At 36.2% G+C, this 11,182-nt stretch overlaps 1 protein-coding gene across 2 annotated transcripts in view; it reads right to left on the bottom strand.

Moving 5' to 3' along the window:
* Positions 1 to 2,641: 2,641 nt before the first annotated feature.
* The window catches only part of LOC131038451 (protein MULTIPLE CHLOROPLAST DIVISION SITE 1), a 58,436-nt gene continuing 49,895 nt past the window's right edge, over positions 2,642 to 11,182 (bottom strand). Inside the window, exon 5 of one of the 2 annotated variants that reach the window (XM_057970890.1) lies at positions 2,642 to 3,143. In XM_057970890.1, coding sequence (XP_057826873.1) covers positions 3,000 to 3,143 — 144 coding nt within the window. In that variant the 3' untranslated portion in view covers positions 2,642 to 2,999. The remainder of the gene's footprint in view (positions 3,144 to 11,182) is intronic. The other variant, XM_057970891.2, reaches the window with a different exon arrangement.

Below are 11,182 nucleotides of genomic sequence, written 5' to 3'. Positions count from 1 at the left end.
AAATTTCAGAATTTTTGTGGCCTATTTTTGGAGATTTTTTGTTTTTTCTATTATCCCTATTTGGGGATATTACACAAATTTACCGTCTTTTATACCCCACCAAATATCTTTTCACCTAAAAGAGGCAACTCTACCAAAGAGGTTGTACAAACTTGAAATATAGATATTTTATTTTAAATTCCAAAACATGGGCGATCACTATGAGGAGTTGGCCTTGTAACGCCAAAATACCAAGGGTCGACCTCATAAATAAATAATTTTTTTATTAACACTTCCTCCATGAGTGCAATCACAAGTGAGATGGCTATCATGAATTTAATTCATCTTTATCATTGTTCATTGTTGTTTTTGCTAAGATAATTTTTGTCTTGGAATGGTACAATTAGTGGCCTTTGACTTTGATTTGCTTTAGCGACATCATCTTATGAATCTCCTTTGACATCAATGACAATAATCCAACAAGATGTACATCAAATGGCTACACTGCACTAAGTAATTTAGCCAATTGACTGAGGAACCGATTTTCAAGGTTCAAAACCTTTCTTATGTGGGCTAATGAAGGAAATGACTCAAGCAAATAAGTATTTAATGAAAATTGAGTTTCTCTGAGAAGACCTCACCTACCATTCAACTTTAAACCAAATGGGAAAGTGGCCTAGCAAAGTGAAATTTGGCAACAACTCCACTAGGAGTGAAAAGCAATTAACGAAGGAAAAAAAAAGATTGTACAATCAAGGTGCATAAATACTATCAAATCTAACCCACAAATTACACGTGTCAATGAGGTTTTTTGTGAGGAGTGAAAAACAATTAACGAAAGAAAAAAAAAAGATTGTACAAAAATAATTGGACAATCAAGGTGCATAAAGACTATCAAATCTAACCCACAAATTACACACATGCCAATGAGATTGTTTGTGACAGCCTTAATAGATATTTGACAAACCATTAAAATATCTCATACTTAATATTTAATTCAAACAGATCTATATGATATGCTTAGACTCGTACACCATTCTTCATACTGAAAACAAAATAACACTAATTTTTTTATTTTTTATTTTTTTGTTATAATGGATTCAAACTTATCAATTAACCATGCTTATAAAAGAATTAATAATACTTTATAATCATAAGAGCCAGCCTTTCAACCTAACAACATTGAAGTTAGCTATGAAATATTAAAGTTTCTTTTTATTTATTTTTATTATATTATTGTCACATTACAATTCAAATTATCAATTAATTATATTTTTTTTCAAAGAATAAACACCATTACCAATGAATCATCCACAGAATTATGATATAACAATAAGTGAAACTTTAGAATATAACTCAATCTTATAATAACCATCATAAAAAGACCAACTTTTCCCGTGGCACAACTTATATTAAAGGTGCTCTAAAGCCATTGGAGTTGCCGAAATCAATACATGTCTGAAATTTTGCATTCATCTTTAACTGGAATATTACACTTCATGGATTAATAATTAGCACCTTTGCACAATGCTCAGGTTGACATGGTACCTCTGAAGCTGCCATCTCAAGTTTGGCATTAGCAACAATTGTGTAAATTCAGTCTCGCCTGCCAATTATCTAATCAAAGTTCAGTTGTCAGTGTCTAGTAATCCAAAAATTAGTTCTTTCTTAATGACAATTTGGTTTTCAAACTTCCACACAATCTTGCTCAAAGGATCACCATATTTTGTAGGTCTTGATTCTGGGGAATCAATAATTTAATTGTGATCTCCTGCTTTGGGAATTTAGTATCCTCGAAATTTTCTTGGTATGGTTTATCTCTGATCTCCAAGATCTCTTAAAGCTATTCCATAGGCCCGTCTTGTCTTTTTGCTAATTTCAAAGCATCCTTCAAGATGGGTTTACAGTGATGTGTTCAAATTTCTATAAGATAGTCTTTGGCAAACATTAAAATTTAATTTGGAAAATCCTTGTACAATGGAATTTACAGCCAATGGCTTTCAAAAAATGTTCAGAATTCTCCTGGTTGCCTTACCCTAGGAGGTTGGCTTCAACTGCTAAAGATGACTTTAAGGAAGGTTGCGTCTTGTTTGTGCAGGTTTGGCGTGTTTTCTGTTAACTCAAATTCTCTGTATAATGTCTTGTATATAAAATCCTGCTCAAGTCTTGATTTGAAGTTGCACGTCACAATTACATCTTGGCCTACGTTTAACAAGTGTGGGCAATATTTAAAGAAACATTCTTAAAATTGAGATAATTTATGACAACTGAACTCTGTCCTGTATTTTGTTTATGTAGATCAAGTTTTTGAGTATATCTCAACATGATATGTCAACTGTTATAAAATCCATCGGGAACCAGATGTTTTAGACCGGCTAGATTTGTCAAATTTGTTTCAGACTTATTAATTCCTATAGAAATTTTACTGTTCTTTTTAATTGAGAATCCAGATTTCCAAAAAAACTGACCTCCCAAACACATTGATTTTGCGCCTGATAGCTATGAATTGATAACTCAAACTTCAAATACATGTGAAGCCTTCAAGTTTTTGGCATATCACATTGTAAATACGATGTTCTCTTTCCAATCTGAAAATAAAAGATATTCTTCTCTAAAAGAGTATTCAGGCCGAGACACAAATGGTTCACGATTATTCTATCACTTAGTATAATACTCTTGATCTATTTCCTTGATTCACATTAACATCACAAGCATAAAATAGCATAGACCACATAGAAGATGCCAAATCTACAGCTAACCAAACTATCGCTCCTTCATATACATTGACACATAAATATGGACAACTTGCAGTTAAATTCTTCTCATCAGTTATCACAAGTGGATGATCAGATAAAGTGAATTGCTTTGTTACATCGTGAACCTTCTTGCACCAGAAAATAAATCCTCTAACTAAAGTAGATACTTCTATATAGCTCTTCAGACAGCTGTGAGTTCCAGAACCATCCAAGAAGAAGGTGCACCATAAAAGTTGTCGTCAAGATCCTTCTTTTTCCAACAGCTTAAATTTCATTTGGATTGCCAGTTCTACCATTGTAATGATTAGCATTGCTATTGGGGTGTCCATTTGCTCTTTCAGTTGTAGGAAAGCTGCTTAGTTTTCCATTGGTACCAGGATGCTCTGCCATAGGATTAAGCTTGTCTTCCTGATAAAAACAGCAAACAGTTGACAGTCCTAAGGAATCAGAAACAGTTAACTTCTCAACAATACCTACCATTTATTGAGTTTACAAGCCTATTTGAAAAGCCAAACTTGACAATTCAAATAATTCAATTAAGTCCTAATAATTCTGGTATTCATTTCATAGAACTCTGGAATTGTTATATGGAAGAATCTAGAAAGACACACAGAAACCAGGTAAATTAAAATATGCGTATGGTTGTTTTCATACGGTTGCTAGTGTTAATTTTAAGCAATCAGATGTTAATTTAACCAATTTGATTATAATCAGACTGTGAATAAACAGTAACAGCAATAAAACACAAAACACAAGAACAGTAACAGCAATAAAACACAAGACACAAGACACCAATACCCTAGGAAAACCTCCCTCCTGGAGGTGAAAAACCCAGCCTTTAAATGTGATATGTATTATCTCAAATATAGACAGTTTACAAAATTACAAGGCAATGACTTATCTCAGATTGCAGTTCAAGAAGTCAGTGATGAATGCAGCCCTTCATTAACAGCAGATGATAAGGCAGAGCAGCAGATGTCTGGATCTGATTTGCACAAGAGACCTTCAGATGAACTTTGACAACTTCGCTACAATCAACTTTGCATAATCGCCTTGCACAAGTTCGCATTAGGAAGGATCGCTGCTAGGAGAGCAGATAGGAGAATATGAAAATGATTGTGTGTTCAAATGACTTCATCTTGGAGTAGTTATATATCAACCTTAGGCGCTAATCATCCTCAAGTCAGCTTGCATCAATATCATGGACTTGAAAAGCACTGAGAGGGTGGGGGGGTGAATCAATGACACCAAAAACAAAACTACTTTAAACACTAACCGGTAGATGAACTTAACAAAGCTTTTACACACAATGCATGTAATCCAAAATGATATAACAGCATCCACAAAAAGTAAAGCATCCACTATAACACAAGTGTTTATACGTGGAAAACCCAAATAGGTAAAAACCACGGTGAGATGGAACTCACAAGTTAACTATTTGCAGTAATAGATAACTGACCGGTTAAGGTCTACAAAGTGCTCTACTAGGAGCGAATCTTGTTAGAGATCCCAAAGCTTGATTAGAAGCTTATATCCTGTTAGGAGCAACCTCGGTGGAGGAATTCAGAATCCAAACTAATGGATCACCTTGTTAGAGGATTTGTACATCGAAGATTGTCAGAGTTACCCGGTTAAGGGATTTGATTCTGTTGTAATGGTTAGAAAACAACAAAAATGGTTTGATCTGTTCTGAGTAGCACAATACTTGCTTGATCAGATCCTTCTAAGTACATTCAACACTGCTCTTCAACACACTCTTTATCTTAACAAAAACTTCCACTCTTTATGCATACATCATAACATAACATAACATAACATAACTCTCAAATGGTTCACTAAGATGTCTTTAAATAGACATTCAAATCTTATGTCAACCCAAGGAAATCAAAACACAATTTCCTAGGTGCAGTGTATCTAGACAAGTGATCATAACTCATCACAAAAATGACTGCCAAGTAGTCGATGCCGGTAACTCATCACAGAAATAACCAAATACTGGTTTGAATAAAACATATGAACCGTTGTCCTTGATTCTCCGCTTGATCTCCATCTTTATCTTCATCTTGATGCCGACTTAGTATAACCACAGGTTGTCCCTTATGCACATACCGGTTGACACAAAGTACCGGTTAGGGATTAACCTCTAACATACCGGTTAACAGTGTAAACAATTGAAGTTACACCAGTAGTCAATATAATCATGTGTGTGTGAGAGTGTTTCATCAATGACAACAAGTGATGAATACATTACAATCATCATCAAGCCAACAATCTCCCCCTTTGACATTGATGGCAACACTCAGAAAATTTTACAGTAATACCGCTAAGTGTGCATACACAACAAATTTACACATATATTCATACTCCCCCTTAATGCATGCATAAATACTAAATTTTCAAAAAATACAAAAACATATTTCTACACCCCCTTTGACAACAATGCCAAATTGAAAAGATAAAATATATACATATATATATATAGAAAATTTGTATCAAAGTGTTCAGCATATAGAACAAAAACTTTTAAAAAAAGTTCATGCATTAGCTAATCTCATAAAAATATCATTGAAGCTCTTCTCCATCTATGACAAAGCGTTTTCCCATGATTGCAGTATGTTTGCAATATACTCGAATGTAGACGTCAGCTGGGAATGGAATTCTTCCATTGAGTTCAGTGTGCAGGTTTCAGAAGTTGCAAAAATAGCTTCGGCATTGGAGTAGGCCCTCTGAAGAATGTCTACTTGTGATGTGAGCAGACTTTTGAGGTCTTTAAGAGATCGGAGTCTCTTTGCCTTCTCATTATCATAGCTGTCTAGTATGTTATGCAAATCATCTACAGACTTGCTAAAGGCATGTATGGAATCATGGAGTGGGACATATGCTTTGCATATCCTTTCCATTTCTTGCTCTGTTTCAACTTGATTTTTTGAAATGTTAGAATAAAAGAAAGTAACATTCGAGGTAGAAGCAAGATACTTTCCTCCTGTTTCAATAGCTTTACTCAACAGACTTTTATTGTGAGATAGAGCCCTCCTGTTTCAATAGCTTTACTCAACAGACTTTTATTGTGAGATAGAGCCGTTTTGCTACTATCAATATCCTTTGCCAGTTTATCTCCATGTTTCTTCTTGTGGCTCTTTTCAACATACAGTTGAGTAGCATCTTCTAGTGACTTGATTTGATCAGATGAATCTGCAACTAACTGACCAAGTTTGCTAATGGGTGTAGAAAGATGTGCTATAGATGTTTCTGGTAGTAGACTAGACAAAATTTCTACTGCAGTCTGAATTGTCTTTGCTTCAACCCTTTGCTCTTTCAGTCTCTTCTTATGCGCCCTAGATTGCATAACATTAGCAATCTTCATCATTTCTGATGCGCTCAAATTGTTCATATCGATTGGTCCTGAGATGCTTAGAGAATCATCATCATAATCTTCAAGTTGTTTCTGCTTTGCTGGTTCAGAGGATACAACCTTAACGATAGCTTTCTCTGTATTCTTCTCTGTTTCCTGTTGTGTGACAACAGTTTCGGTAGGCTCCTTCTGAATTTCTTGAATGACCGGTGGAGATTGGGGTTTCTCCATTTGTTTTGTTGCCGGTGGATTGTCCACTTTTAGTTGAGTAGCCGGTTGCTCAACTAGTGTAACATGTACATGAGTGATTGTTGGGGGCTCCATATCTGGTGCAGTGTTGTCTCCAGATAGGTCCACTATGTTTTGAACATCTTCATCAACAAGAATAATGAAATCATCCTTCTTCTTGAGAGGATAGACCTCATTAGGGTGAATAATCTCCTCTTCATCCATTTCCAGTCTATTAACATCATCGGCTATCTCTTCTTTATCCTTATTCTTAGAAGATTGGATGAGCTCCTCCGTTCTTCTGATTTCACAGGCTATTTGATGTGTCTCAATTTCAACAATTGCCCTTTTACCATTAAGAAGCTTCAATCTTCTTGCTTTAAAAGCAAAATGTGCTTTGTACTGATCAACTAAAGCACTAATTCCATCCGTAGATAAATTGGGAAAATGTTGTACAAATATTTCATCAATAATTTATTTTTCCAGTTTTATAGCATCCTCCCATTTATCTAAAAGAATATTATACAAAGAGATTGAAAAGACTTTTTCCAGATCATGCGGAAATCTACTGTAATGACACAAATGAGTGATTACCTGTTGAATCACAATCACTTGCTCTTTCTCATCTTCAGTGAAGGAATCAAAATATTCTTTGACATTGTCAAACCTATTCCTCCATAGTGTCTTCATTGTTCTTTCAAAATGGGTATCCGGTTTGTAAGCAGCTATATCAATAGGTGTAGTTGCCTTTGGCACTACCTTTACCTTCTTCAATATTCTGCAAGTTGCTTTTTCTTTCTTTGGTTCTTCATTAGAGTCCGTTCCCTTAGACTCTGGTTGCAAAATTAATTTCCTACCTCTCTTCTTTGACTCCTTAATATATACTTTGGGTTCCGGTTCCTTTCTGGTTAGGACACTCCTGGTAACCCTAGTACTCTTTGTTGCTGGAGATGGCTCATCAGACTTTTTATTCTTTCCTTTTGTACTTTTGACAGGTGCAGTATTGGTTTGTTCAGGACTGCCACAATGTCCAATTTTGCGTACCTCTTGTTTATAGGCGATGCTAATAGGGTATTAGCATAACCAACCAGTAGATAATGGTTAACCTCATAACTCATGTCTTCCATTTCTTCTTCTCTTGGCTCAATTGCTTGCATTAAGCAAAAGTCAGTGGTAACGGTGAAGATTATGTCCTTCTCAAAGTGTTTTACCACATCTTCCGGTAGCCTCATTCTCATACTCATCTTCTTTTGGAACTCATTGAAATACCTATTCAGGGCAGCATGGAAAGCATTCTTTACAGCCTTGATGTTGTTCTTGATTTGAGCCAAGACCGGTGAGTTCTTTGACCACTCAATGTCTCCAATCCCTAGTAGAAAGTTCTAAAAGTAAAAGAATAGACCGACTAATAGTTGACCATACTTGAATTTCAGACTGCTATCCTTCTTGATAGTTTGCAAATTCAAAAACAATTGTCTCCTGATAGCTTCACAGAGATCATAGTCTGCATTATCAACAATCATTCTGTGAGCTGTGTGAACTGCTGCAGATGGAATACTGTTAAGTCTACTGGAGTAAAATACTTGGTAGCCTATCACCATTGCTGCTAGTTTTACTGCAGGGTCCTTAATGTTGTTGACGGAAAAAGCACACCCATCAGATGTAGAACCGGTTAATTTGAAGACAGTGTCCTTTAGAATTTTCCTTAGCTCAGGTACTTCACTGGTTGAGAAATAGCCAGTCACAACCTGAATGGCTTCCTTTGTAATTGTGTGAATCCTTTCTAAGTACATGTTTTCTCCATGAACTCTACTCAAAATTATTTTGATATGTGCTTCGAAATCATCAAGAAAATAAGAGGCATTATGAAAACCCTTTTCGAAAATCCTAGCATACTGTGTCTTAATCTTGCCATTCTTATCGCAAAGTGATTTCAATTGTGTGTAGATGTATAGAGACCCTAAGTCTTCTAACTTGCAGTCAATATAACTGCACAAATCACCTTTGACCAAAACTCCGCTCGGAACTTGCGATAATGCATTATATGACACAATCTTATCTGCCTTTTGAGCTTCCATAGGCTCAGAAGTGATCATCAACCTCTCTACAGACTTTGAAGTAGATGCCATTCTAGATGAACAAGATTTGAAGTGGTATGTTCAAAGAAATACCTTGTTTCACGCACGTTGCCCCGTTTACCGGTTGAAATGCCCAAGTGCACACCAGTTTGACCTTCTGCAACCTTCAATTCAACTTAATTTCACAAATCACGAAACAATTCGGCAATTTACAGCAAGACAATCTTACTCAGCTTAGCAAGCGCTCCAAATTTTTTTCTCGAATGCGTTAGGGTAAAAATGACAAAGTAAAACTTGTTTTTATCCTTCTTACCTACTGCAATAAATGCTCGCCCATTAAGGTTACAAACCCTAATTTCACCGCTAAAGCAGAAAACCGGTTGATAACATGTTGACAAAAAGTTACCAAAATTTCATGTTTCAAAATTCTTTTGCCGCTCATTTTTCACAAGGGGTCCGGAGATGTTTTACCGTTAAGCTCCCCTTAACCATATTAAGAAGGCTTAAGTCACCTATGCAGGGTTCTCTTCACTGGGTGAAGGAACAGTTTCTTCTTCAGGTGACTCATCACTTTTCTTCTTCCGAATTCGATTCATTTCCTCTCTGGTTTCTTCAACATTAACTTTCTGCTTTCCCTTATGATCTTTAGAAGAGTTGACCGGTTTGTTGTTTCTGGATCTACAAAATTTTGCTAAATGCCCTGGTTTGTTACAGTGATAACAGGACATACCAGTCGATCTCCAAGGTCCTGCATTTCCTCTTCTTGTTCTTCTTCTGCAGTTCATAGCCACATGACCAAAGTTATTACAGATGGTGCAAATAACATTTGTTACCTTTTCTATCTCAAATGGACTAAACCGGTTGCCATAGGATCTTTGCCAGTTCAGGTTTACCCGGCTATCAAAGTTTCTTATCTGGTCACCATTTCGTCTTGGATGGCATGTGTGGTACAGGATTGTTTGCTCCATATCTGCACTCAACAGATCTATGTCCATACAATCCACATGTGAAGCAATGACCTTCAAACTTCTTGGACACATTCCTAGCATTAGTATTGTAACTTGCATTTCTGTTAGGTTTGTTTCTACAAACATTTGCACTGTGACCAAGTTTATGGCAAACAAAGCAGACAGGTTTAAAGACCTTCTTACCGGTAGGCTTATTGATCTTAGAAGCAGATTTGTTCTTAGGATTGTTGCTCTTTGTATTGGAGGATTCACCTTTTTCAGTTGTATGAAAACCAAGTCCAGAGACATCACCCTTCATTCTTTGTGATTGAATTTGTTCTTCCAACATGGTAAAACTCTTGATGAACTTCTCCAATTTCTCGTTGGCTTTAGTAAGTTGTTTTGTGACATCTTCATTATGCTTTGGCAGGTTCTCTTTCAAAGATGATGCAAGTTCAAGATCTAGCTGCGGGTTCTCCTTTTCTTCTCTTTCAGCAATCAAATGCTCATGCATAGTGGCATTTTCCCGCTTGATCTTTGTAATCTCTTGATCTCTTTCCTTGATAAGATCTTCAATAGCTCTTCTGGCTTCCAGTTCCTGACTCATGTGGATAGTGAGACCTTCTAGCTCTCTCCTCAGATTCGATTTCTCACCGTTTAACTTTTCAACTTCCTCTGCTAAAGCATCTATATTGGCTTCATCTGAAGAACTATTATCAGATATCTCTAATAGTTGTTCAGTTAGCTCTCTCCTTTTGACTTGAGAAGCTTTCAGTTTGACCCTTAGGTTTTCAAGCTCATTTTTGCTAGCTTCTAGCTCTCTAGCCATCTCGAAGTAGCTCCTGTCCCCCATGGTGGTTTCAAGGCTCCCTTCTAAGTGGTTAGGCTTTAAAGAAGTTAGGCTCTGATACCAATTGATGGACTTGAAAAGCACTAAGAGGGGTGGGTGAATCAATGACACCAAAAACAAAACTACTTTGAACACTAACCGATAGATGAACTTAACAAAGCTTTTACACACAATGCATGTAATCCAAAATGATATAACAACATCCACAAAAAGTAAAGCATCCACCATAACACAAGTGTTTATACGTGGAAAACCCAAATAGGTAAAAACCACGGTGAGATGGAATTCACAAGTTAACTATCTGCAATAATAGATAAGTGATCGGTTAAGGTCTACAAAGTGCTCTGTTAGGAGCGAATCTTGTTAGAGATCCCAAAGCTTGATTTGAAGCTTATACCCTGTTAGGAGTAGTACCCTGTTAGCAGTAACCTCGGTGGAGGATTTCAGAATCCAAACTAATGGATCACCTTGTTAGAGGATTTGTACATTGAAGCTTGTTAGAGTTACCCGGTTAAGGGATTTGATTCTGTTGTAATGGTTAGAAAACAACAAAAATGGTTTGATCTGTTCTGAGTAGCACAATACTTGCTTGATCAGATCCTTCTAAATACATTCAACGCTGCTCTTCAACACACTCTTTATCTTAACAAAAACTTTCACTCTTCATGCATACATCATAACATAACATAACATAACATATCTCTCAAATGATTCACTAAGATGTCTTTAAATAGACATTCAAATCTTATGTTGGTCCAAGGAAATCAAAACACAATTTCCTAGGTGCAGTATATCTAAACAAGTGATCATAACTCATCACAAAAATGACCGCCAAGTAGTCGGTGCTAGTAACTCATCACAGAAATAACCAAATACCGGTTGGAACAATCAATACCGGTTTGAATAAAACATATAAACCGTTGTCCTTGAATCTCTGCTTGATCTCCATCTTTATCTTCATCTTGATGCCGACTTAGAATAACCACAGGTTG

This window comes from Cryptomeria japonica, chromosome 8 (assembly GCF_030272615.1).
Source record: "Cryptomeria japonica chromosome 8, Sugi_1.0, whole genome shotgun sequence".
Taxonomy (NCBI): Eukaryota; Viridiplantae; Streptophyta; class Pinopsida; order Cupressales; family Cupressaceae; genus Cryptomeria; species Cryptomeria japonica.
This window is presented reverse-complemented; position numbering and strand designations above follow the sequence as displayed.